The sequence below is a fragment of the Bubalus bubalis genome, chromosome 21 (assembly GCF_019923935.1).
Source record: "Bubalus bubalis isolate 160015118507 breed Murrah chromosome 21, NDDB_SH_1, whole genome shotgun sequence".
In the NCBI taxonomy this organism is placed as follows: domain Eukaryota; kingdom Metazoa; phylum Chordata; class Mammalia; order Artiodactyla; family Bovidae; genus Bubalus; species Bubalus bubalis.
Window position 1 is genome coordinate 48,347,919 of NC_059177.1, and position 26,947 is coordinate 48,374,865.

Genomic DNA, 26,947 nt, shown 5'->3' on the forward strand with positions numbered 1-26,947 from the left:
AATCGGTACCCGAGGCCCCGCCCGCCGCGCGCCTGGCAGCTCGGGAGAAACTGAGGCTTGGGCGGGAATTGCTCTGGGCTCTGGCACTCGGGAGGGATGGCCCTGCACCTTCCGTGGCGAGTCACTGCCACGCCTGGCCTTAGTTTCCCTCTCCGCAAAAGCGACAGTATTTAAATCTCACCTACCTCTTGGTCTCATTCCCTGGAGGACCCGAGTGTGTTGAAGGAGGATCTGATTTGTACCTGGAGTCCGAACAGTACAGAATAACTCTGGGCTAGTTCTTAACCTCTGCAAGACTCAGAGATCTCTGTCAAATGGACTTTCTAGAGAATTGAGTGGGTTAATCCATGCAATGGCTGGCAGGCAAGGCAGGGAACTGGTGTAGGCTCTGTGACTTCCCAGATGGGTCAGCGGTAAAGAATCTGCCTGCCAAACAGGAGACGCGGGTTCCATCCCTGGGTCGGGAAGATCCCCTCGAGGAGGAAATGGCAACCCACTCCAGTATTCTTGCCTGGAAAAAATCCCATGGACAGAGGAGCCTGGCAGGCTACAGTCCATGAGGTCACAAAGAGTCAGGCACGACTGAGCCACTCAAAACCAGCTGCGTAAAGGACGTGGAGGGCTTAGGTGGAAAGGATATGTGCTGGCCATCTGGCACAACACCCCCAGATGGTATCCTGCTGCTGAGTCACTTCAGTCGTGTCCGACTCTGTGCGACCCCATAGATGGCAGCCCAGCAGGCTGCCCCATCTCTGGGATTCTCCAGGCAAGAACACTGGAGTGGGTTGCCATTTCCTTCTCCAATGCATGAACGTGAAAAGTGAAAGTGAAGTCGCTCAGTCGTGTCCGACCCTCAGCGACCCCATGGACTGCAGCCTTCCAGGCTCCTCCATCCATGGGATTTTCCAGGCAAGAGTAGATGGTATCCTACCAGAGCTCAAATCGAGGGGGTGACAGGTAGGCCCTGGACTCAGGAACTACAGTGCTGGAAAAGGGAAGCATGGGCACAGAGAAGGAGCCCTAACCCAGGTCCAGAAGAGAGGTAGTAACCCAACTGGAGAGGGAGAGTCTTACACAGATGAGGCATCTGTCGGTGTATTTGTTGACTGGTAGAGTGCATTTCAGCCTAGACCTAGTACTTTTCTCACAGAGAAGATGACAGATCTGGGGAACGGCTCCTCTGGCACCCTTGGCAGAAGGGCTCCAAACCGCACTCTCTTGAGGTAGGCAGTGCCTTCCTTCTCCACTAGTCCCACAGCACCATAATCCGAGCTTGGCATTCGAGGCTTCTCTTGGCAGGGTCCTCCACTCCTAGCTTCTTCTTGCATACTGCTGCAGGAAAGTGAAGTCACTCAGTCGTGTCTGACCCTTTGCGACCCCATGGACTGTAGCTTACCAGGCTACTCTGTCCATGGGATTTTCCAGGCAAGAGTACTGGAGTGGGTTGCCATTTCCTTCTCCAGGGAATCTTCCCAACCCAGGGATCTAACCCCGGTCTCCCGCACTGCAGGCAGATGCTTTACCATCTGAGCCACCAGGGAAGCCCAGAGGGGTTTAGCCTAAGTCAGGAGCTGCCAAGTCAGCCAGACCTGAGCAAGTCACCACCCCTCCAGGAGCCTCACCCACCTCCTTGGTTGGATAAGAGTTGTGTTGCTGGCCTGGGGCCCACTGCATTGCAGCTTCTGCCTGTCCTGGACTCATGTTTTCCTTCATTCCAAAAACCTTTCCAGAGAGCCTCCTGGGGGAATGGGGGACAGAGGGAAAGAGCCCTGGTCCTTGTAGCCCTTCATCTGCTCCTTGCCCTGGGCAGAGGACACAGGGACTCAGGCCAGTGTGAGATCACCAGGGCCGGGGGAGGGAGTAGAGAATATTGCAGGCAGGGGTGGGCTGGGTCGGGAATGTGGCGGGGCTGGGCTATTTAAGCCCAGGGCCGCTGGCAACCCCAGCAGCCTGCCCTGTGAGCCGCCAGTATGGATGACATCTACAAGGCTGCGGTAAGGGATGGGCCTGGGCAGGGTTGGGGTGGGCGTACCCACTGGGGGCTCAGGGGCAAGGTCACCCCAAGGAGGTGGTGGGGACCCAGGATAGGGTCCACGAACTTTCAGCCTAGACCTTCAAGGGGCCGGTTGGTCTGGCATTCCAGGGTGTAGAAGGGGTGAAGAGTTTAGGATCTGGGGGGAACTGTCAGGGTTGGTGGAGGAGGACATAAAAGCTATGGCATCATGTCCAGCCCTGTCTCCAAACGTCTGTAGTCTGTGTCACTGTCTCTGGGACACACCTCTCTGCATTTGTGTTTGGTCTCTTTCCTAGTCTCTGTCTCTTTGTTCCTCCCAAGCTCTCCTTTTGAGGCTCTGTTGCTGTTTCCCTCTCTCCATTTCTGCCCCTCACATTCTGCTTCTCACACATCCAATCCCCCACCAGCCCTTTGGCTGCCTGAAGATGCTCTGGAGGGTGGGACAGGGGTTGTGAGGAGGGGGCTGCAGAGGGCTGTGAAGCTTGAGGCAGGCACAGAGGGACTAGGAGGGAATAACAGACCTGGGGCCTAGCCCCTGTTCAGCCTGGCAGGCTCAGGGCTCAGGGGCTCAGCTAGGGGGAAGGGCTAGAGGGTGGTCACCTTTTCTTGGTCACCCCAAGTCCCTGCAGGGGCCACTGAGGGGCTTCAGATGCTATTCCATCCTGGGAGTGGGGGTGTTGCTGACCTCTGTCCACCACAAAGACAAGGGCATCTGACACAGACAGCTGTCTGCAAGGGAACCCCTACCTCAGCTCCAGGAAGTATGGCCCCCCTCCTGGGCAGGGAAGGCTACAGCTGGCTCTGGGGGTGCCCCTGTCTTTCCTGCAGGAGTCTGTGGAGCTGGGGGAGGGGGCAGCCCTCCACCCCGTGCCCATACAAGGCCTGGCGGGCCAGGGACTAATTTTGGCTCTTGAGACACCAGGAGGCCAAGGGGCCAGATAACGCTGCCCCACCCCCTGCATGCCAGAGTCCCCAGAACAATCACCAGGTTTAACTTTGTCCCCCGTTAAAAATAGCCCAGTGGCCACCGGTCAGGTTACAGCAGGTGGCTTTGCCCACCCCCGCTGTGGTTTTATTGTCCCAACCTGAGGGACAGCTGCCCCTCAGGCCACCCAGCTTGGGTTTCATCAGGGGGGCTGAACGGACACTGAGTGGCCAAACTGGCTATTGTTACTCAGGGTCACCTTGGTGCTGGAGCGGGTGCCCACCTGCCACCCTGGCCCTGAGCCCAGCCTCAGGGAGGCGAGCTGGGTCACCTCAGGGCTTTGGGGGCAGGCTGGGAGAACTGAGGCCCCTGTTCGGTGACCTGGGAACGGCCTGCCTCTTCCCGGCTTAGTCTTCCCACCTGTGGAATGGGCTGGTTTCCTCGACAGCAGCTAAGGTCTGAGCCTGAGACTTCTTTTCTTCTCTAGGTAGAGCAGCTGACAGAAGAGCAGAAAAATGGTGAGTGCCCCACCATGCATGTGGGGAAACAGCAGGGCCCAGCTGGGGGAGCGTGAGGACCCCAGGCTGCAGGCCCAAGGCTGGGGTCCCTTTCCCTGTCACCCCAGAGGTCTCAGAGGGGAGCGGGCAGGTTAGCAGGCAGCCCTTGGCGTCTGGCCTTCAGGGTTCTTGGCTGAGACGTGCTGCTCTGCTTCCCCTCCTCTCCTACTGGACACAGAGTTCAAGGCGGCCTTTGACATCTTCGTGCTGGGCGCTGAGGATGGCTGCATCAGCACCAAGGAGCTGGGCAAGGTGATGAGGATGCTGGGGCAGAACCCCACCCCTGAGGAGCTGCAGGAGATGATTGACGAGGTGGATGAGGACGGTGAGCCCCTTTGTCCCTCCCCAGGCCCCCAGCTCTGGGGGGACTTGAACCCTGGCCCTGCCACTTCTTACTCTGCGCCCTTAAAGGAGCTGTTTGGCCTCTCTGATCCTCAACCGTATCATCTATGCAATGGGCACAATAATCACACTCGCCTCAGAGTCACTGGGAGGATTCAGTGAGAACACCACCAGGGTCAGTGTCCAGGGCAGTGCCAGCCATTCTGACCACTGCCCTTTAATGGCTGTGCCGCCCTCTCCCCCAGGCAGCGGCACAGTGGACTTTGATGAGTTCTTGGTCATGATGGTTCGGTGCATGAAGGATGACAGCAAAGGAAAGTCTGAGGAAGAGCTTTCAGACCTCTTCCGCATGTTTGACAAGTGAGTGTGTGAGCCTGGACCTCCGCCCCTGACCCTGGCAGAGCTGGGCAGAGGGGGACAGCTTTGTGACCTTGGGCCTCCATCTCGTGTTCTGCGCAATGAGGGAATAGGATGCCTCATCTCCCGGTGGCCCTTTCCTGCTTCCCAGGGTCATGAGCAGGGCTGTTTCACCCCCTCCCCCTGCTCCTAAAATGGGCTCTGAGGCCCCTCTCACCCAACTGGCAGAAATGCTGACGGCTACATCGACCTGGAGGAGCTGAAGATAATGCTTCAGGCTACAGGGGAGACCATCACAGAGGACGACATTGAGGAGCTCATGAAGGACGGTGACAAAAACAACGATGGCCGCATCGACTACGATGGTGAGTGGGTCCATCTGAATCCCCCTGCCCACGCCCTGCCCAGGCCCCATGTCTAACCTATGCCTGTCCGTCTCTCCACAGAGTTCCTGGAGTTCATGAAGGGGGTGGAGTAGACACCAACCTTCACCCAGAGCTGCCTGTGCCACCTTCCAACTCCAGCTGGGCCCCGGGACTGTGGGCAGGGGGCCAGGGTCCCCAGGATGTGAACTTGGGTGTGTCCTTGACGAAGGGCCCTCCATGACTACCTCCCTCAGCACTGTCCTAGGAAATGCCAATAAAATCGTGCTCCTAGAGGCCTGGTGTCCAGCTTTCATTCCCCCATCTCCACCAGTGGCCTCTCCTGCCCTGACCGCCACTTTCCCTGTCCCAGAACCCATGCTCTCACCACCCTTGCACCCTGCCTTCTACAGCTCAGAGACCACCATGCTCCATACCCACCTGCTCCTTTCTAGAATTGCTGGTGCCCAGGCTCCACCTCCAGCAATTCCACATCTGGAGTCTGTGGTGGCCCAGGAATCTGAGTTTCACAGATCCCTGGGGGCCATGGCTTTAGTCAGCCAGTTGGCAGCAGAAGGGTCCTAATGCTCAGAGGGGCAGTCATTGAGCACCAGGCCAAGCCCTGGATGCCACTTGGCAGAGCAGCCATGGCTCCTTCTCACGTCTGGTTGGGGGCAGCAGGACGCTGGGCGGGGGGGGAAACTCTGGCCTGTGGCTCCAGTCCCCCTGCCCACTCACTTAGATTTCCTGCTGGCAATGTTGACTCCCCAGACCCAGTGGCAAATCGTCTACTCTACCTCCCCTCGCTCACTTGACAGGTAAGGACCCTGGTGCCCAGGGAGGCTCAGGGAGGGGCCTGTCAGGGTCATCCTGTGAGTCTGGGGAGAGCAGAGCCACCTGGCTCCCAGCCGGGGACTCCGATGAACAGGTCCTGATGGGCAGGACTCCCAGTTCCTGTGAACCTCATGACTCCAGCACCCACTTTCACTCCCTGTCAGGGAGTGGAGGCATGGGGCCTGGTGACTCCCAGCTACCTGGGGGTACCCAGGCCAAAGCTACGGACAGAACAGTGAGACTGGCCTCCGGGAGATGGGGGACCCCAGGGAAGCGAGGGGTCAGCAGTGGTGCTTACCAGAGGGCCAGCTGCCGCAGTGCCGAGGCTGCAGCCAGAACGTCAGCAGCTGTTGCGCTCCGCCCAGCCCCTCCACAGCCTCCCCACCTGTGCCCCAGCCTTGGCATTCTCCAGACAGGCCCGCATTCCAGAGATGGTCTTGGAATTCTGAAGATGCCTCAGCGGAGGCCAAAGCTGGTGGGAGCTGCCTGGTCCCTGGAGAGATCGGGGAGAGGAGACGGGTCCCCTCCGTCCTGCCCTCGGGAGCTGGAACTGAAGGACCTACATGTACACCCAGGAATGACATTCAGGATAGGAGGCAGGGTGACAGTGGGTGGCACCACCAGCCTGTGTGCCATTCCAGGGTTTAGTCATACCCCGACTATGTGTCTAGCACTGGCTGAACACGCGGACCTTTCAGAGGGAGGCCCAGTCCCTAACTTTGTGGAATTTATAGTAAACTCAGGAAGACAAAGAAGAGATGAGTACAGTGAGGAAACCAGCAGAGTGCACAATGGGGATTGGAGAGGGGATGTGCTGGTGGGGTGGGAGGGACCCTGGGTAAGCGAAGGGCCCAAGGCCCCAGGAGGGAAGGAAGGAGGCGTTGAAGACAGCTGATGACTCTGGAGCTAGGGAATTTGGAGGCCCCGAGGTCTTGGCCCCCTGGACACAAGGGTTTTACTGGAATTGTGGGATGGGAGCTCAACTACAAAGGGCAAAGGAATGAGGCAAGGTAAAGGGGAGATGGCAAGTGTGGACAATGCTGGTGATATTTTGCAAAGACTCAGGGAACAGAGAGATGAGCTGGAGCTGAAGGGAAATGTAAAGTCCAGGGAAGCTCACTTAAGGAGGTGGGTTAGGGAATGACCAATATGCTCATGGGAGCAATCTAGTGAAGCTGGGAAAGGAGCGAAGCAAGATGCAGGGGCAGAACTTCAGAGGGCCAGGGTCTCTAGGAATGTGTCAAGGGTCTGTTTATAGCCCTGGGACTAGATCCAAGCTGAACAGGAAGGAAGAGGAAGCTTGAGGCAGGGAGGAAAGAATCGTGGCAGCAGGATGCTGAGCAGGAGGTGGAATCAGAGGAGGAAATATTCTGAATGCAGACACTGAAGGTCACATCTTCATTGATGATAACTTGGAAGATGGGTAACTGAGGTGGGGGAGGAGGACAAGGACCATAGGCTGGGGACTCCCACGGGATATGGGATGCTAATGGTATAAGCAAAGGAGGGGAGGAAAATTCCAAGAGTTGAGCCCTCTGTGAACAAACTAGGAGGATGACTGGGCCAGCTACAAAGAGGGTACAAGGGGGCTGCTGGATGGTGCCTTGAAGGGATCCACACCATGTTTCTAACGCAGGGGGCAAGAGTTCAATCCTTGGTCAGGGAACTAGATCCCACATGCCATGGACCATGGCCAACAAAAAAGAGAAGGGGTCCACGGGTAGGGAGTTCTGTGATTTTCCCAGTATCTGTGCTCCAGAATGAGGTTTTGGTGGAGGAAGTGCTAAGGGCATCCAATCTTCCCAGGTACTTCTACCACGGAATTCGAGCTGGGAGAAGCTGGGCTGCATGCTTTATAAGCCCGCCTGGGGGCACACGGAGCATCACAGAGCACCTCACACAGCTGTATGGTGGACGCAGACTGACAAGCTGCCGTCAGTACACCCCACTGCATGCCCCAACATGCAGCCCCCGGGTCTGACCATTCTGCTTTGTCCAGTCCTCTCCGTTTCTGTTGGGCTGTGTCATCATTTGCCTGATAACGCTTCTTCCATGAAGCCTCCTTTGACTTCCTCCATCAGAAGCAAGCACTGGATGCCTGTAAAGCAATGCAGTTAGAACACTCCTTCACAGCATACACCACAAGAAACTCAAAATGGCCTAGAGACTTAAGACATGACACAGTGAAACTCCTAGAACATAGGGAACGCATGCTCTGACATGCTGTGCTAAGTCGCTTCAGTCGTGTCCAACTCTTTGTGACCTCATGGACTGTAGTCCACCAGGCTCCTCTGTCCACAAAATTCTCCTGGCAAGAATACTGGAGTGGACTGCCATGCTGTCCTCTAGGGGTCTTACCAACCCTTGCAGGGATTGAACCTGCAGCTTCTGCACTGCAGGGGGATTCTTTACCATTAAGCCACCTGGGAAGCCTCTTCTCTGACATAAATAGTAGCAATCTTTTCTCAGATCAGTCTCCCAAGGCAAAAGAAAATAAAGGCAAAAATAAACAAATGGGACCTAATCAAACTTTCAAGCTTTTGCACAGTAAATGAAACCATAAACAAAACAAAATGACAACCTATGGAGTGGGAGAAAAAATTTGCAAATAACATGACTGACAGACAAGGGCTTAATTTCTAAAGTATATGAACAGTTCATACAACTCAATATGAAAAAAACAACCCAATCAAAAAATGAGCAGAATAGCTAAATAGACATTTCTCCAAAAGAGACATACAGATAGCCAATAGCCAACAGGCTATCTGTTGCATAAAAAGATGCAAAACATCACTAATTATTAGAGAAATGCAAATCCGAACCACAATGAGGTTCCACCTTACACCAGTCAGAATGGCCATCATCAAAATGTCTACAAATAGCGGTACATATGTACAATGGAATGTTACTCAGCCATAAAAAGAGGGAAACAATGCCATTTGCAGCAACATGGATGGACACAGAGATTGTCATACTGAGTGAAGTCAGAGACAAGTATCATACGACATCGCTTATAGGTGGAATCTAAAAAAAAAATGGTACAGGGACTTTCCTGGTGGTCCAGTGGTTAAGACTCTGCTCTCCCAGTGCAGGGGGCCTGGGTGTGACCCCTGGTCAGGGAACATGATCCCATATTGTGCAACTAAAAGTTCATATGTTGCAACTGAAGATCCCACATACCACAATGAAGATGGGAGATCCTGAATGCCTCAACTAAGACCTGGCACAGCCAAATAAATAAATAAAAATAAATATTTAAAAAATTAAAATGGGGCAAACAAGCTTATTTGCAAAACAGAAATAGAGTCATACATGTAGAAAACAAGCTTATGATTACCAGGGGAAAGCATGGGGTGGAGGGAGGGTACATTGGGAGACTGAGACTGACATACACACACTGCTATATATAAAGTAAGTAACTAGTAAGGACCTACTGTATAGCACAGGGAACTCTTCTCAATTCTCAGTGATGACCTATATGTGAAAAGAAACTAACAAAGAGTGGACATATATAGAACATTCATTTTGCTGTACAGCTGAAACTAACACAACACTGTAAGTCAACTATTTTCTAACAAAAAAGTTTTTAAAGTCTACAAAGAATAAATGCTGGAGAGGGTGTGGAGAAGAGGGAACCCATCTACACTGTTGGTGGAAATGTAAATTGGTGCAGCCACTATGGAAAACATCATGAAAGTTCCTTTAAAAATGAAAACTAGAGTTACCATATGACCCAGCAATCCCACTCCTGGGCATATGTCCAGAAAAGATGAAAACTCTAATTCAAAAAGACGTGCACCCCATGTTCATGGCTTCCCAGGTGGCACAGTAGTAAAGAATCCACCTGCCAATGCAGCAGACACAAGAGACGCACATTTGATCCCTGGGTCGGGAAGATCCCCTAGAGAAGGAAATGGCAACCCACTCCCAATATTCTTGCCTAGAAAATCCCAAGGACAGAGGAGCCTGGTGGGCTATGGGTCCATGGGGTCACAAAAGAACTGGACGTGACTTAGCAACTAAATAACAACAAACGTACATACACACACAATGGAATATTACTCAGCCATAAAAAGAGTGAAATATTGCCATTTGCAGCAACACTGGGTGGACCCAGACATGATCAAACTAAGGGAAGTAAGTCAGATAGAGAAAGTCAAATATAAATTATATCACTTATATGTGGAATCTAAAACATAATACAAAGGAACTTACTTATAAAATAGAAAGACTCACAGAGATAGAAAACAAAGTTGTGGTTACCAATGGAAGAAAAGAGGGGGAGAAATAAATAAGGAGTATGGGATTAATAGATACACACTACTGTATATAAAATAGATTAAAACGATTTACTGTATAGCACAGGGGACTATATTCAACATCGTGTACTAATCTATAATGGAAAATAATCTGAAAAAGGATATATATATATATATATATATGCAAATAACTTTGCCATATACCTGAAACTAATATGATATTGTAGATTGACTATACTTAGGAAAAAATAATAATAAGTAACTTTTAAAACATTTTAACAAGAAGCAATCACTGGAGCATCTCCCCCTGCCCCTGCCTCTCTCTTCATATTAAGGTTGCCTGGTTACTTACTGTGTGCTGGGTCAAGAGGCTGTAGTTTCTGCTGGGTGGCCCTGCTGCCCATCCAGGGCCTGACCCAGCCAGCAGCTTTTGGACCTCCAGCAGTTCTGACTTTGTCCATTAGATGGCACAAGATGTCTGTGGCTGGGCCCATTGATCCCAGACATCAAGGGCACCCTTGGGGTCTTTTTCTTAACTGCAGCCAGCAAGTGAAGATCTAAAATTTGTTTTGTTTTGTTTAGCCGCGCCACACAACTTGTAGGATATTAGTTCCTGGACCAGGGATAGAACTCAGGCCCTCAGCAATGAAAGGACAGAGGCCTAACCACTGGACCGCCAGGGAATTCCCTGCAAGCAGAGATCTTTACGGAAGATCCTTACCCTGCTTCCTAGACTCGGAGCCAGGCCCAGAGAGGAAGAGGACCTGGTGAGGCCATGTAAGTTCAGCCCCTGCGATGGGCTGCTTTTCTGCAGTGTGGGATAGGCTGCCCCCACATCCTGCCCGAGTAAACCCAGGCCTCCCCTGCAGTCACAGCTGGGGGCCTGGCTGAGCTTAGATCCCCAGGGTGAGCTGGCAGGCTGAGTTGTTGGGCCTCCCGCCCACAGCTGGGGGCCACATGCTGGTTGAGGGGCTGTCCAGCTCAATCTCCAGCTAGACATTGGCCCCTGGCCTGGGTGACAGGCTGAAGCATCTCCCCGGGGAGATGGATGCAGAGGGACTCCACCCTTCCAAGGACCCAGGATATGACCACCATCATGGCAGCCGCTGCACAAGCACCTCTCACCAGTTTATAGAGCCTGGTACCCCTAAGGTGGCTGGTCCCTGGCTCTGGACGGAGGAGACTGAGACCCAGAGAGGGAAGGGCCTTGCCCAAGGTTCTTCAGGGGATCCAGAGGAAGGATGGCCTTCCTGAGTAGACCCTTGCTCAATCCCAGGTCAGGAGGCACGTGTATTTCTAGAGGAGATGGGGACCGGGAGACAGGTTTCCAGGTCCCTGGGTCCTTCTTATGCTGACTCAAGAGACTGATTTGTTTCCAAAAAAAAAATTTTTTTTAAAAGAGAGACATTGATCTATTTCCCTTTCAGAAATGAGCTAGAAAGGGAGGTGGGATCCCAGCACCTTTAGGAGCAAAGGGGCAGGACAGAGCAAGTCCTGTTCTCAGGCTGCTATGTGGCCTGGATCACCTCTTTCATTCTCTGATGCCATTTGAGGGCTCAGGCTCGTCTCTCCAGGAGGCCTAACTTACAGTAAGTTTCTAGAATCCTGGGAGCACCAAGATTCTGGCTCAAGGTTGAAATCTTAGCACCCAAGGCTTCAGAGTGTAGGGGTCTGGAATGGGGTAGAGTGGCAGCTGTGGAGGGTGGAGACAGGGACTACTGTTGAGGAGATGATGGGGGTCTCCTCGAGTGTCCTTATTCAGCCTCTCAGCCTCATCTCCCTTCTTGTCGCTATTCTGTCTCTCCTGTCCCCTGGATCAGCACTCAGAGCAGAGGGAATGGGGGTATGAGCATCCTCCCCCTACCTTCACTCTGGAGGAACCATAGATATAGGGCCTACAGGCAGAGGGGAAGTCTGGGAAGAACCCACCACTCACCTAGTGATACTCTGGGCCCTGGGGCTCTGGGAGAACTGGAGGAGGGAGGCGGGGCAAACGGGGCTTCTCTGGCACAAGGTGAATCCTGTTCCCTGACCCAGTGAAATGGGATGTGGGGCCTGGAGGCCAGATAGGAATAGGCCTGGGTGGAGAAGTCTGGCCATTCATCTGTTGCCAATTTCAGATCTGTAAAGTGTGGACGGCCCTCAAGTCCTCTTCCAAAGCACAGAGTCCCTTGGGCTGGAATGAGTACCCCTAGGCAACCTGGGCCCTGTCAGGGGAGCTGGGGAGCCAGGCCAAGGCTTCAGGGGGCTGGACTCTTGGTGTCAGGGACCTGGGCACAGAATCAGCCTGTGGGGGGTCTCTGTCATGGGCAGTGGAGGGGCAAGGAGCAAAGGAGAGCCCAGCTAGACCACCCATCCAGCTCATCAACCTCTGATCTCCCTTCCAGGCTATCTCTCCCCCTTGACATTTTGCTAGAGCCGAGGGACTTGGGTTTATGGACATTTCCGTATAAACCATCATAGTCTGGCCAGAAAAAAAGTCTCCCAAATGGAGAACAAGCTATTCTGACACAGAGCCACCAACCGGGCCAGCGGAGGTGGAGGGAGAGACTGCAGGTGGAGGGCGGGGCACTCGACCCCTCCCTCCTCCTCCCGCCTTGGACTGGGTGGAGCCGCTGCCTTATAAGCAGCAGAGGCGGGCCTGGCGGCTAATGAGCAAACTACAACCAGCGGCAGCGCGGGACCCAGGGCAGCTCTGCAAGCAGCTCGGTGCCCGTTCCTCAGCATGGCCCCCTCAGCCTGGGCCGTCTGCTGCCTCCTGGGGGGCCTCCTCCTCCGGGGGGGCAGTCCCAGCCCCGGCCCCAGCGTGCCCCGCCTGCGGCTCTCCTTCCGAGGTAGGGCAGTGCACTCTGTGTGCGCGTCCGTGGAGCCCCTGACCCTGCTATACCCCAGGTGTGGGACTCTAGCCAGCCCCAGGCAGTCTGTTCTGCCAGCGGAGGGGGGATTCAGCCACTCCTAGCACAGCCTGCAGGAAGGACTTTACAGTTATTCCCGGCCATGTGCTCCCTGCTGGCTGCCAGAGGCTCCTGGGAGGAAGGCAGGGGGAGGCGGACCAATCCTGGCAGATGGGACCGGGGTGGAGGTGGGAGACAGAGACACACTGGGGGAGAACCTGAGTGAGGGGGCTTAGAGAAAAGGAGAGGGAGCTCAGTAGAGGTGGGCAGAGAGAGATGGGAAGGGGGCAGAGAGGGCAAGTCTGGAGGATCTGTCTACTCTCAGCTGCACTCCTTGCCCAGGGCAGACAGTGGGGAAGAGGGGGCCCCTCAGCCGATCCCCACAACCCTGTTCCCACTCCTGCCTCTGGCAGCCCACTTTGTAATGCTGGCCTTTCTCTTCCCCTCCATCCATGAGGCTCTGTGTGGCTTCCCTTCTTTGCCCATCCTGGCCCAGGAAGTTCCTCTGCACATCTAACCGGTTGTGTTGGATGTTGTTAGATCACAAGCATGCTGTGCTGCAGCCGGCACAAGCCTCTTCTGAATCTGATGAGACGCAGGCTGCCACAGAGTTTTCTCCATGGGGAAACCAGAGGGATGCTCACCTTCTCCCAGTCCAAGGGGCGAGACTCAGGCCTTCTCTGGAGAGTTGGGGGACAGGGGACATGGCTCCACTCTGGAGTATGAAGGGAGTGTGGTGGTGGCGGGGTTGGGGAGGAGGGGGTGGAATGGGGTCCTGCCCTGGGAGCTGTGGCTTTGGGGGAAGTCAGGCTACAAGAAAAGGTCCAAATAGGGCAAATCTACTCCAAAGTACTGTCAGTCCTGGAAGGCTTCCTGGAAGAGGCTGTTAATGAGTTTGGGGATAGAGTTGAGTGTTTGGGGATAGAAAAGATGACCTTTGGGGCAGGCTTGGCTATCCCCCCTCCCCAAGGGTGGCCAGACATCCTGCTGTTTGTTTGCACACCCATCTCCTCCAGCTACCTAGCTGGACCCCAAAGACCTATTTCAGGACTCCCACCTCCTGGGATCATCATCCGCAGACAGCCACCTCCATTCCTGGGTAGGCAGAGTCTATGGAGGAGAAAACCCTCTTTAGCCATATCCCTGGACCAGAGCCTAGAGATCCACCTGGCCGTATCTGGCCTCTCCCACACCCAGGCCTTAGGCAGATGCTCCCTCTGCTGGGAACACACTCCCCTGTCTGCCCGTCCCACTGAGTCAGCTTTGTATGCTACTCAGACCACCCAGACTTCCTCCAGGCTCTCCCAGCACTTCACCCAGCTTGCAGCCATAAGTTCTGCTGGTGGGGCCATCTTCCTTGAGGAGCCGGTAGAACACAGGCCAGGGGAAGGAGATGTGAACTGAAGACCAGGGGGCCATGGAGTGGAGGGAAAGGGGGCAGGCCTTTGGGTGGGCTTGGCTGGGTGGGGGGCTCTGAGTCCCCTGTCCCACCCACCCCCAGGAGTCACTTCCCAGAAGCCCTCCAGCAGCCCTGTGGATGGAAACATTTTCCAGATGTGAGTGTGTGTGGGGCGGTAGATGCACAGCTGGGACCCTCCACCTCCACACACTGGCTGGAGAAGTGGGCTGAGCAGCAGCTCTGACCCCCTCCCTCGGCTCCCTCCTAGACCTCCTATCTGCCAACCGTTCTGCCATCTTTCTGGGGCCCCGGGGCTCCCTGGACCTTCAGGCCATGTACCTGGATGAGTACCGGGACCGACTGTTTCTGGGCGGCCGTGATGCCATCTATTCTCTGCGGTTGGACCAGACATGGCCGGATCCCCGGGAGGTGAGCTGTTGGGAAGCAACTCTCTCTGAGGGCTAGGTGACTCCAGACGGGAGGCTGACTGGGGCAACTGAGGCTGTGAGGTCAGGGGTCAGCCAGGCTGACCTGGCTGTGTTTCAGGTCCTGTGGCCACCGCAGCCCGGACAGAGAGAGGAGTGTGTTCGCAAGGGAAGAGATCCTTTGGTGAGTGCTATCAGGAGGGACTGTCACCGACCCTGACCCACACCCAGGCCCTGACCCCAGGTGCCTGAGCTGGGGCCACATGGAACAGATCTTGATGGTCTGGTAGAATTTCCCCTCACCCAAGATCCATCCCCCACCTGCCTTCTCCCCAGGTGGAGTGTGCCAACTTTGTACGGGTGCTGCACCCCCACAACCGGACCCACCTGCTGGCATGTGGCACTGGCGCCTTCCAGCCCACCTGTGCCCTCCTTGCTGTTGGGCATCGTGGAGAGGTGAGCTGCAGCGGCCCCACAGAGGGCTGGGAAGCTGTGACATTTCCTCCTACTGTCTGAATTCTACCCATTGAGCCTGGGTCAGGGCAGAGGGGTCAGAGCCTGAAAGGCGCCTTTGTGCCAGGGAGCCGCCCCTACTGGCAAGGTCCTGAATGAGGGCGCCTTCCACCCACCCCTACTGTCTAGCCGCACGCAATGGCCACTGCCCAGGTAGGAGGCTGGCACTGCTTTCCCAGGTAACTCCTCTCCCTCCCTCTCCCCAGCATGTGCTCCATCTGGAGCCCCGAAGCATGGAAAGTGGGAGGGGGAGATGCCCACACGAGCCCAGTCGTCCCTTCGCCAGTGCCTTTGTAGGTGGGTGACACCCAGGCCAGGGCCGGCATGACAAAGGTGGGGGTTGGCCAGCCTCATTGGGAAGGGATGGGCCAGGTTCAGGGCCTGGCCCTCCTCCCCTGACTCTGCCCCCACCCCAACCCTAGGAGGGGAGCTGTACACAGGCCTCAATGCCGACTTCCTGGGGCATGAGGCCATGATCTTCCGGTCTGGGGGTCCCCGACCAGCCTTGCGTTCTGACTCTGACCAGAACCTCCTGCACGGTGAGCTCAGGGCTCTGTGAAGAGCAAGGCTTGACTGGGTTCTGCCCCTGGCACCGGCAGTGAGGAGGGAGTGGGGACCGGAGGGGCAGCCCATCCCCACTCCACTCCCTAAGACCCACTGGGGTCCCTGGGGTCCCTGCGCCTCTTCTCCTCCTCACTGGTTCACCCCTGCCCTGTTCCTCCCCGTGAGGGCCCTACCAACTCCTCCCTGTTACCTCCCAGACCCCAGGTTTGTGCTGGCCGCCCGGATCCCTGACAATTCCGACCCGGACGATGACAAAGTGTACTTCTTCTTCTCGGAGACGGTCCCCTCGCCTGACGGAGGCCCGGGCCGTGTCACCGTCAGCCGAGTGGGCCGCGTCTGCGTGGTGAGAGCTGTGGAAGGGACAGTGAGGTTGGAATCCTGGCCATACACGTCTTCCCAGCCCTGTCCCCACCTGAAACAGTAGGCAAACTGAAGCAAGGGTGTGGGGCTGACATCCATGCCTCCCTCCAAGGGTGAGGGTGGAGGAGCAGGAAAGGGGGCGGCCTGTCCTCGGGCCCCAAGGCTGACTGGCCCCCACCCTCCAGAATGATGCGGGCGGCCAGCGGGTGCTGGTGAACAAATGGAGCACCTTCCTCAAGGCCAGGCTGCTCTGCTCCGTGCCTGGCCCTGGCGGTGCTGAGACCCACTTCGACCAGCTGGGTAAGGGCATGGCCAGAGCACATGGGGTGAGGGCTGGAGAGGGCTCAGAGCCCATGAGTGGGGGGCACTGGCGGTGGCCTTCTGTCTCCCAGAGGACGTGTTCCTGCTGTGGCCCAACTCGGGGAAGAGCCTGGAGGTGTACGCTCTGTTCAGCACGGTCAGGTGGGCAGATGGCCTCCCCTTACCCCCACCCCCGGCCCTGTCTCTACACCCTGGCCTCCCCTGTTGAGCCCCTGCTCTCACGTCCCAGCCTAGCCAGGGGTCCCTGACTCTGTCCCTGACTCGGTGACTCCGTGGCTGTATTCTTTGCCTGGGTGTCCTTGTTTTCCCGTCTCTGCTGACCGCAGGCACCATCATCCTCCCTATGGAACTATGCTGCCCCCTTCCTGTCTCTGAGAACCTCCCTGGCCTGACTATCCCTGTCTGTTCTCTGCAGTGCTGTGTTCCAGGGCTATGCCATCTGTGTGTACCACATGGCTGATATCTGGGAGGTCTTCAAGGGGCCCTTTGCCCACCAAGATGGTCCCCAGCACCAATGGGGCCCCTATGGGGGCAAGGTGCCCTTTCCACGTCCTGGCATGGTGAGTATCTACCTGGGACCAGGGCAGGGAAGAGGGCTGAGTAGATGCTGGGAGGGGCTCTAGATGCCAAGGACAGGCTTGGGTCTGCGCAAAGCCCCAGGGCAGCGGCTGGGCTGGGTGGGGTGAGGAGGGGAGCGGAGCCCTGACTACACTGAGGAGTCTCTCATACAGCACTAAGGGTCCACGAGCTGTCCCTCGGAGGCTGGTGTGAACAGCCAGTGGAGTCTAGACACAGACTGGGGGTGGGGAATGTGACAACCCAGGAGGCTTCAGGCATTCCCTTTGCCATGGCCTACAGTGTCCCAGTAAGATGACTGCACAGCCAGGACGACCCTTTGGCAGCACCAAGGACTACCCGGATGAGGTGCTGCAGTTTGCCCGAGCCCACCCACTCATGTTCCGGCCCGTGCGTCCCCGGCGGGGTCGTCCTGTCCTTGTCAAAACCCATCTGGCCCAGCAGCTACGTCAGATCGTGGTGGACCGTGTGGAGGCAGAGGACGGGCCCTACGACGTCATCTTTCTGGGGACTGGTAGGTGGGCTGCATGGGGTGCCTGGCCAGGGGAGGTGTGTGGGGACCTGAGCTGCCCCTTCCTCTCCCACTGACCCCTCCTCCCCTGCCCCAGATTCAGGGTCCGTGCTCAAGGTCATTGCCCTCCAGGGGGCGGGCTCTGCAGAGCCTGAGGAAGTAGTTCTGGAAGAGCTCCAGGTGTTTAAGGTGAGCAGGGGGAACTGATGGGGAGGGTTCCCTTAGGCTCCATCCCTGTGTCTAGGCCTGGCTACAAGGAAGCAGGAGCAAAGTGTAGGAGGGAAATGGGCCTATCTTTACCGAACCCGCAGTCAGTGGGCAGTGGGCCTCACTATCGCAGGGGCCTTGCCGACGCTTCTAAATGACTGCGGGCCTAGAGACGTAGTCTGTGAGTTGAGAGGAGGGGGGCCCAGGGACAGATGGCCAAGGCGATCGCCCGTTGACAAAGCCCTGCCAGGCTCAAGTTGTAGTGAGGGGTGATTGACACCCCAAGGGGTTCTGTTGACCCCTCTACAGAGTCAGGCAGGGGGTCATCTGTGTTTGGGGAACTGCTGAGCTTCCCCAAGTGGGTGGAATGGGTGATTTGGGACAGCTGCCTCATTGCTGGGGGACAGGGCTGTGGGAGGGGACACCAGAGCTTTGTGCTTTTAGCCAAGCCTTGGAGGCCAGCCAGGGAGAGGGGACCTTTCTAAAACACAATGTGTGGGAAAGACCATCTGGCCTTAGTTGCCAGGGAGTGCACTGACCTGGGAGAAAGATGGCTTTCACTCAAGAGGCTGGAAGAGGCTGAAAGCAGGGATTCAGGGCAGGTCTCGCTTCTTTCCCAGGTGCCAACACCCATCACTGAGATGGAGATCTCCGTCAAAAGGGTAAGAGCAGCTGCCGTGGCTGCCAAATCCTCCTTCCTCTGATCTCCTGAAGTTTCCCTGAGCCCTGCTGTTTCCCAGCAGGCCCTGGGGCTGCCTGATTAGGCCCTGCAATGACGGTTGTGGGTTCAGCTAGGAGCTGAGATTCCCACGCACGAAACCCATGGGCAGTGGGAGGCCCTCAGTAAGTGAGCCTGTGTTCAGATAAGGGGAGATCCACAAAGGCCAGCAACTCAGGGCAGACAAAAACGTGCTTGAAAACAGGATCCAGATTTTATGTCAAACAGATTTTAGAGACATGCTGTGTGTCCTTTTGCAAGTGGCAAAACCTCCCCAAGTTCATCTGCCCCAGTTTATCTTTGGGTAAATCTCTACTTTTGTGCTAGGACTGCTCAAGGCAGTTCACCTCTAAAGTCAGAGGCAAGGCCATTGGGGTAGAAGGCAAAGGTCTCCTGCTGGGAGGGTCTGGAAAAGCCCCGTAGAAAAAAGACCCCAGGTGTGCCCCATCTCCTCCACGCCCTAGCATCGGATCCGATGTAGATCAGGTGGGTGATAAACATTTTTTGTTCTGGGAATGCACTCAGGAAGTTCTGAAAGACTCTTGCAAATGTCAGGAGTGCCGAGGGGGCTGAGAGCCTAGCTGCTGCTGTGTGGAGCACAGACTCACCTCGGGCTCTGCCTGTGTCCCTTCCAGCAAATGCTGTACGTGGGCTCAAGGCTGGGCGTGGCCCGGTTGCAGCTGCACCAGTGCGAGACGTATGGCAGTGCCTGTGCGGAGTGCTGCCTGGCTCGGGACCCCTACTGCGCCTGGGACGGTGCCTCCTGCACCCGCTACCGGCCCGGCTCCAGCAAGCGGCGGTTCCGCCGCCAGGACATCCGGCATGGCAACCCTGCCCTGCAGTGCCTGGGCCAGAGCCAGGAGGGTGAGCAGCGGAGGGCACCTGTCGCCCCTGTGGAGTGTGGCCTCAGGCTGCTCCTCTGGTCACAGGCAGCCCTCAGTTTCTCTCTGTGTGTAGCTCCTGTCAGCTATGGGTGCAGCGTCTTTGGGTAGAGAGAGGGGCTTAGGGATCAGCAGATGCCTAGTCCCTGTCACATTCATGGGGGGCCCTGGGCTGTGGGAGTCAGTTGGTGGTCCTGGGGGCCTTACGGTTCCTGAGCTGAGCCCACTTCCAAATCTCCCCCAGAGGAGACTGCCGGACTCGTGGCGACCACCACCGTCTACGGCACGGAGCACAACAGCACCTTCCTAGAGTGCCTGCCCAAGTCCCCACAGGCTGCCGCGCATTGGTTCTTGCAGAGGCCCGGGGCCGAGAGGCCTGAGCAGGTGAGTGAGGACCTGGCTCCAGCCTGCACGTGTCCTGAGTCACACCCCTCCCTGAGCTCTCGGGGGAACCTGCCAAGATCAACTTAAGAAAAGCGTGCATCAGGCCCCTGGGGTGCCTAGAAGGAGGTGCCCCTGTTCCTGCCATCTGGGAACACCCAGGCCAGATGTGGCAGAACTTCTCCAGTGACAGGCAGCCCACAAATTCCCAGGCCCTGGGCTGGGCTCTGTCTGAGAGGGCCTGGCAGAGATGGCGGAGAGGGAAGGGGGGCTGGGCTGGTCAGGAAGGCTCCCATGCCTACACATATGGCTCATCTTTGAAGGGGTCTCTTCCTCAGGGTCTTCCTTCACCCTAGGAGGCCTGGGCCCCTGACCACCGGCCCTTGCACATACACCTCCACCACACACACACACAAGTACACACTGCCTGGCCCCTCACTTCCTCCCTAGAGTCCAGCTGTCTGCCTAGGCCCTCTCCTCCCCCATCCAGAAAAGTCTGTCAACCCCAGAGATGGCTTCATTCTGGGGCCTGAGGTTGGGTGTGGGTGGGGCAGGGTGAAGAGCCATTCTCAAGCTGCTCCCACAGATGGGAAGGGGAGGGAGTGGGTTGATTACAGGAGGGGCTCTCCTCCCAGCTTGAGAACTGGGGGAGGCCAGCCTTGGGCCAGCTGTTGGGCTGGGCACTGAGAAGTCTCCCTGGGAGGGCAGACTCAGGGGAGCAATGAGATGGAGTTACACAACACTCACCACCCAAGCAGTGCAGCCTCGGTGTACACACGTGTGGACTAAAGCCCAGCCAGGGTCCAGGCCAAAGATGGGTCGGATCGGAACCATGCTCCCCTCCTACACCATGATGGGCCTGTGGGCCCTTCAATGTCGGGGGAGTGAACAGTGCAGACCAAGACAGGGAGAGCTCTGTACAGTGGCGAGTGTAGAGCAGTTTTATTCCTGGGGCTGGGGGTAAACCCTGACTTGAGAAAAAGCCCATAAATACCCTTTAACCCTCTCTGTTCTCTGGGAATGTGTGCCAGGGGCCCCCAAGGCCAAGATAGGGGCTCCAGAGCTCTGACGAGGGGAGAAACCAGTCAATCAAACCTTTGAGAAGCCCCCTTCGCAGGCCCTGTCCTGGGTTCTGGGAAAGTGAGGCCCTGCCGGCAGTTAGTTCAGTCAAGGACGCTGAGCCTGCCATGCTGCTGGGAAGGGGAGAATGAGCCCTGAGATGGCAAATGTGGAAAAGCAAGGGGCAAAGAAGTTGATGGGGCAAACGCTGCTCCAGGTGCCCTCACGCCCTCCCACACCTCCAGCAGGTGAAGACCGATGAGCGCGTCCTGCAAACAGAGCAGGGGCTGCTGTTCCGCAGGCTCAACCGCCTGGATGCGGGCACCTATACCTGCATGACGCTGGAGCACGGCTTCTCCCAGGTGGTGGTCCGCCTGGCTCTGGAGGTGATCGTGCCTGCACAGCTCGACATTCTGTTCCCCCGGGAGCCGAGGCCAGAGGAGCCCACAGCCCGAGGCGGCCCCGCCTCCCCCTACTCCAAGGCCTGGTATAAGGACATCATGCAGCTCATCGGCTTCGCCAACCTGCCCCGGGTGGATGAGTACTGTGAGCGAGTGTGGTGCCCCTCCCGCAGCCGCACCCGCAGCAAACAGGCCAAGGGCAAGAGCTGGGTGGGGCTGGAGCTGGGCAAGAAGGTGAAGAGCCGGGTGCAGGCCGAGCGCAATCGGACACCCCGGGAGGTATGAGGCTACATAGAGGAGGGAGGAGGAGGGGGTGGTTGGGATGGGCCGAGTGGCCAGAAGCAGCCCCCAGCATCTCCCACCCACCCAGCTAGGGCAGAGGGGGTTAATGTGCCTGATGGCCTCTTAGAGATAGAATCTCTGTCCCCAGGCCCCTTCCAGGCCACCCACAGGATAGGCTGGGGCCTGATGGAGGGCCCTGTGTCCCAGGCCTGTTCCTCGTCCCTCTCTGGGCTCTCAGTCCCAGGCAGGAGTCAACACCCTCTGGCTGCTGGCAACCCCAGTGGGTCTGCTATTTGTTCTTGAGCAAGGCTCCCACAGCACATTTCCGCTTGTGCCCAGAGGCGAGAGGGTTGGGTGGTTCTTACCCAGCCTGCAGAACAATGGCCATTCTGAGTGACCCTTAGAGTGGGTGTGTGGGTGCGGCTGAGGTGGTGTCTGGGCAGGGGGCCCTCAGGCAGACAAGGAGGGTGGAAGTCACCCCTCAGCTAGCACTGGCTAAGAAGACCTACCTTGACTGAGGTGGAGGAAAGTGGAGGCGCTGGGAAGGTGGAACAGCAAGAACCCCCTCCCACTTTGTGCCCTGATGTCTTGGTGGTTGCCTGCCACTGCCCACCCCCTCTTCTCCTTCTCAAAATCACAGAAGCACAGACTGCTAGAGCTCCCTGAACCTCCCAGCCTAACTTCTCTACCCCGGGCCCCGTTGCTGCCAGGCATGTTTCCTGAGATGCCCACCCCCTCCTGATGGGATTGCCTCTCCCCACCATCAGGGTCTCCATGTTAATGGGCAGGGAGAGGGTGAATTCTGGGAGAAGCTGTCCCTCATCTTTGTGGACTAGGAGATAGGGAGAGGGGAGTTGGGGTATTTAGAGGAGTGGGCTATCTTTCCCAGGGCAATGCAAGCTTGCACACAGCTGGGACAATGGGGACGTGGCAGCTGTGTGAGCAGGCTGTGTGGTGAGGACAGAAGGCAGCGCTCTGCCTAGGGGGCCACAGAGGACTGAGATGGGGAGAGGTTAGGAGACCCTAGGCTCGGCTACGGGACCCAGGAGCAGGAATTCTCAAGGCCCCTAGAAGGTGTCAATCAGCCCAGAAGCCACAGGTTTCCCACCCTGGGATCTTTGGTTTCTGCTAAATAAGGGTTTGTCATGGGTGGTTCATTTATGAACCCTATATTTTTCTTTTAAGGGAGAAAATAGCAGGGGGAAGCTTCTAAAGCCTGCTGGTTCTTGGGGGGTGCTGCCGGCTCAGGTAGCCAGGACACATTCTGTCTGGGTGTGTAGGGAGGTGTTTTTGCCATCAGCAGTAATGTGTTTCTTGGGCTGGGGAGCATGGAGGAGGAGGAGGACTAAATGAAAAGTTGTTCCCAGCCCGCATATGAACAAGTCAGTGACGCACAAAATGGACAGGAGCGGGACAAGAGCCTCATGTTCAAGATTCCCTCCATTAAAAACCAAGATGAAGGAAGGGGGGAAAAAAAAACAGATAAAAAGACAAGGCTTCCTGCCCGCCTGAACTCAAACCCAGACTATGTGTGCCTTGGATTGCATCTGAGCCCCACGTCCACTCCCCACCTCCCGGTTCCTGCCACCTCTAGAGAACTGGGATCTGAAACAGGCCCCTTCCCCTCTTCGCATGGAAAGTGAGCCAGATGTGTCCTGAGGCTAACCTGACAGCACCTGGGGAAGCCTGCAGCCAGCGGCACTTGTGGCTGGGATGTCAGCAGGTAAAAGCAGCGGAGGAGCACCGTGCAGAGGGGCTGGAGAAGAGAGGGGGAGAGAAGACAGCGGCTATGGAAGAGCGTGGTGGGAGAGCCCAGAGCCCCAGGCATGGATGTCAGAGCTGCCAGCAGCTCTGCCCCCGAATCCCAAGTTTTTTCAGTGGCAACTAGGCTGGGTCCCCTGGGGAAGTTACTCTGGAAAATGGAGGGAAGAGTTCAAAATCCTGACAAGGAACACCTGCACTTGGAAAATATGGATAGCTTCTACTGATCTCCACCCCGCCATCCCCATGGTACCTTGTGTTATTCACTCCTGGAAATGCCTCTATGTGTGAATTCTATTTTTGTATTCATCTGTCGGGATGGGCCTCGTGGTTTCTCTGTCTTCAAAGCACACTTCTCATAATTACCATTGTTCTTTATATCGTCACCGCCCCTGAGTGCTGGTGAGGAGAGTGCAGGGGTTTTCCACACAACATACAGGGAAAGGGATGAAGCTAATATTTATATCACGTAATTATATCATTATTGTGTCTGTGTATTTCTGTACTAAATTGATGCCATTCATGTGAGCTGTAAAGGAGGGGCCTTCCCTGTCCATGCCAGAAGGGCAAAAACACCCTGGGTGGTTTTTTCTAAAAGGCAAGGAGATGGGTATCAGAGGAAGGAAGAAGTCAGAGGGCTTTGCTTATGAAGCTGAGATTGCTTATTAAATTAGGAAAATCCCATCCCATGGACTTCTGAGACTTCTTGGAACTGCAGGAAGATGTTGAGCCAGGAAAAAAAAAAAAAAAAATGCTGGCAAAGAGCAGCTGGCACGTAGGCAGCCTGCTCCTTTTTCACAATAACACTTGACTTTGTGACACAACATTTGGCCTGGTGCCTGTCTTCAGCAGCCACATACCAACGTATATTAAAGCCACTGTGCTCTTGCTGGTGGCGGGGCGGAGGTTGGGGGTGGAGGGGGTGGGGAACGGGGAGGGGGGCAGGCTGTGCTGTGGGAGCTGCAGCTTTGGGAGAGGAGGGGGAGCCCCTGAGTCTGAACTACTGTGCAGGCTGCAGGAGCCACCTCTCCCCCAGCCCCACTCCCCACCGTGACATCAAGCCCCTGCCCCAAGAGCAGACTCCACTGGTGCCAGACGGAGATAGGAAAAGGCAGGGTTGCTTTAGAAATGGGAAGGACATCACCCCAAGTCACCACAGAGCCCAGCCTCTTGGTTGGATGGGCCCTTCAACCTATGCTATGGACTAGTAGGCTTAACAGTCATCAGTCATTAGTCCCATCTTGCAACCCCGGCCCTGGAGCAGGACCCCTGCTTTTGCCCCCTGGCCCGTGCACAAGCACCCAGGCCTCACAGAAAGTGAGGCCACCACTACCGTCTGAGAAGCCTCATCAGAGCACCGTGTGGTGTGGACTGCTGGGCTGGGTGGGTGTGTGAATAGGGAGGGAGCCCCCCTCTCCCCTGGGATGCATGGTGTCTCTGCTCCCACATCACCACCATTCATTCCCTGAAGACCCCCTGGGCCTGGACTTCCCTTGGCCCCTCACCACCCCACCCCCCATCCCCCCATCTGGAGCCCTATTTCCTGCCGCAGGAATTTCACTCTATCTTCTGCTCCCAGATTTTTCCTCTTATATGTCCCCTAGTCTTTGGGCCTGTTTTATGATTTCTCAAACAGGTCTAGAGCTGGAAAGGGGCTTCGAGAAAGAGGTTAGTCAAATGACGTCCAAAATGGTGTCCTTTGGAACAACTGTCTCATGAGATCCTTGACAAGTCAGATAAATACGGGATTTCTGTCCCCTTCGCCCCACAGAGCTGTGCACTGCATGCTTGCTTGCCCTGTGAAGCTTCTGAGGAACCCACGATGATTCCTCATTAACTAGCATGTCTACTCTGTGCTATATGACCTTCCAAAACATGTGGTCCTCTAGCCTCCCGCCCCTGCCTTTCTTTCCCCATGGAGCAGCTGCCATTTCATGTTTCTAATGTTCTGAAGAGCATATTTTGGGGGAAATGCTGGTTAGATTAATTCCCTCCCTTTACATGTGAGAGTAATTAATTAATCTTTGCCTTCTAAGCCTATAAGCTCTGGAGGCCCTGACTTCCCAGATGGAATAGACACATCTTGGTTTCCCATGGCCAGCACCACAGCAGGACCTGACACCCCATGCTGCCACCCCGCCGGTCTGGTGTTCCTGGGACCTGGACTCTGCCCTGCCTCTGGCTTCTGTCCTCTCACACCCAGCCCGCCTCCCCAGCCCACTTCCTGCTCCTCTTGTGTCTGGCATGGTCCTCTGCGGAGGGTTAGGGTTCACTCCAAGCTTGTGGCTGTCCTGTAGTCTACAAGACTAGTTTCTAAGCAAGGGTAAGGGGCAGAGCGGGGGCAGGATGAGGGAGGAAGACAGTCCTTTTTACTTTCTCAAATGGCTTCTTTGCTAAGCCAGGGTCCAGTCTCAGACACTCCTAGAATCCCCCAACTATAGGAACAGGCAGGCAGCAGCCCTCAGGAGGCAGGTCTGGCTCCTGCCAGGTTTTCCTCTCTGTGGGCTGGCAAGGACCCGGGATGTGGTTGGAGTGAGGTGAGTCTCACAGGGCTCTGCAGACACTGAGGTGTCTCCCATCAGCCACATCTTCTTACAAGTAGCAGACAGCTGCTCAAGAATAGACCAGTTTTCACCCCAGTTAAGGATCTACCCCAACCTCACTCAAGTCCCAGCCTGAAAGGGCTCTGGCGAGGAGAAAGTTCAACACGCAGCAAGATCAAATCCCCTGGGGATATCTGAGATTACAAAGTTGGCCCTGGTGTGCAGAGAGAATGAATGGGTGGGGCTAGGTTTAGATATAATACCTGATAAGGAGCTCAAGGATTGTTAGGCCTCCACCCTGGCTTCTCTTCCGGACTCACCCACCCTCCTGGTGCACAGGAGATGAAGAAAGTGGCCCCGTGCCCACTTCCCACTGCTCAGCCCCAGCCCGCCTTTGTGTGGGTACCACTGCTGGCCCCCCACTTCCTTAGAGGCCGTGTCCTAATGGAACCTTTCACTTTCCCTGCTGGATTTTCATTAAGGAAACTTCTGGTTCCTCAATGTAGCCTATTAAAAAAAAAAATCATTTTCCACTGGGGATGGGAAATGCTGCAGTCTCCAGGGAGGCCTTGCAAGGGATGCCCACCCTCATGCTCACACTGGGCCTCCAGAAGTCAACTAGTAGCTTGTACTCAGGAGGCCAGTCTTAATTCCTGTCCCCTACAGAGGAAGATGACTGGGGTGCACCTAACCCATCCCAAGGGCGTATTTCACTGCCAAGAACATCCCACTGGGCAGAGAAGGAAGACCAGGGCACGGGGACAGCTGCAGGCAGGAGAGGATTCCAAAATGAAGCAAGGGGCCCAGAGCAGAGTCCAGGTGTCTGCCATCAAATGGAGGAGACAGAGACTTAAAGCCCAGATTTCCCACTTTGGGGGCCAACGGGGGCTCCGTTCTCACAGATAAAGGTACGGAAGAATGATGTGGCAGACCAGCAGCTTGCTTTATGGGCATGAGCTCATCTGTTCACTCTGCCTGCCCCCGCAGCTGATAAGAATCTGGTGCTGTTTCCTGCAGTCCAAGGGTCTCAGACAATGGTGTGAACGGCTGGCCCTACTGGAAAGGACATTGTTCGGGGAAGAAAAAACAACACGCTAGCACAAAGCCAGAGCAGGATCTGCCCAAACGTAAGGGCCTGTTTACAAATCTACCATTTCCAAGTAGGGGGACACAATGGGGAATTGTTTCTGGTACGGCTAGAGCCCCCTCCAGAATGCTCCTGGGGGCTGGGGACGGCTTTGATGGCCCAGACAGGTCTCCGATGCTCTGTGAGGGACGGACACTGATGGCGCACACGCCTTCCTGCTGATCAGAGGCGCACTCAGGACAGGCTCCAGGAGTGAGTTTACACCCAAGACCAGGGGGAGGAGCTCCTGGGCTTCACTCCCTCTACTGAGGCCATGAACTCAGGGATGTCAGGGGGCTGGAGGTGGTTTGCCAGGGAAAAGTGAGATTATTTTCTGAAAAACATCAACTCTTTGGTTTATGGCCTGCAACTGCC

General features: G+C 56.1%; 2 protein-coding genes and 2 long non-coding RNA genes across 7 annotated transcripts; 2 read left to right on the plus strand and 2 right to left on the minus strand.

Annotated features, from left to right (window-relative positions):
* Window positions 1-69: 69 nt before the first annotated feature.
* LOC123331018 lies at window positions 70-1,817 on the minus strand. The gene is made up of 3 exons (XR_006547406.2): window positions 1,627-1,817; window positions 1,075-1,332; window positions 70-242 (listed from the first exon to the last, which is right to left on the minus strand). It is a non-coding gene; the product is annotated as an uncharacterized LOC123331018 (long non-coding RNA).
* A 43-nt stretch (window positions 1,818-1,860) lies between these two features.
* TNNC1 (troponin C1, slow skeletal and cardiac type) lies at window positions 1,861-4,853 on the plus strand. Its single transcript, XM_006044039.4, has 6 exons — window positions 1,861-1,994; window positions 3,427-3,457; window positions 3,675-3,821; window positions 4,084-4,198; window positions 4,424-4,560; window positions 4,642-4,853. Exons 1-6 carry the CDS (start codon window positions 1,971-1,973, stop codon window positions 4,671-4,673), a joined length of 486 nt encoding a protein of 161 aa, XP_006044101.1. The 5' UTR covers window positions 1,861-1,970; the 3' UTR covers window positions 4,674-4,853.
* A 7,435-nt stretch (window positions 4,854-12,288) lies between these two features.
* Window positions 12,289-25,255, plus strand: SEMA3G (semaphorin 3G). 4 transcript variants are annotated; one of them, XM_044933605.2, is made up of 17 exons: window positions 12,289-12,484; window positions 14,212-14,372; window positions 14,490-14,552; window positions 14,705-14,824; window positions 15,088-15,178; window positions 15,304-15,420; window positions 15,643-15,788; window positions 15,991-16,105; window positions 16,198-16,267; window positions 16,542-16,686; window positions 16,985-17,216; window positions 17,311-17,402; window positions 18,041-18,082; window positions 18,774-19,002; window positions 19,264-19,403; window positions 20,708-21,139; window positions 24,940-25,255. In XM_044933605.2, the coding sequence occupies exons 1-17, from the start codon at window positions 12,376-12,378 to the stop codon at window positions 25,198-25,200; spliced, it is 2,565 nt and encodes an 854-aa protein (XP_044789540.2). In that variant the 5' UTR covers window positions 12,289-12,375; the 3' UTR covers window positions 25,201-25,255. The 4 variants fall into 4 exon arrangements, with proteins under 4 accessions (XP_044789540.2, XP_044789539.2, XP_006044099.3 ...); XM_044933604.2 differs by having other exon boundaries at window positions 20,705-21,139; window positions 24,940-25,235; XM_006044037.4 differs by lacking the exon at window positions 24,940-25,255 and having other exon boundaries at window positions 12,290-12,484; window positions 20,705-23,384.
* LOC123465245 lies at window positions 12,916-13,977 on the minus strand. Its single transcript, XR_006640404.1, has 3 exons — window positions 13,861-13,977; window positions 13,602-13,654; window positions 12,916-13,427 (listed from the first exon to the last, which is right to left on the minus strand). It is a non-coding gene; the product is annotated as an uncharacterized LOC123465245 (long non-coding RNA).
* Window positions 25,256-26,947: the final 1,692 nt, after the last annotated feature.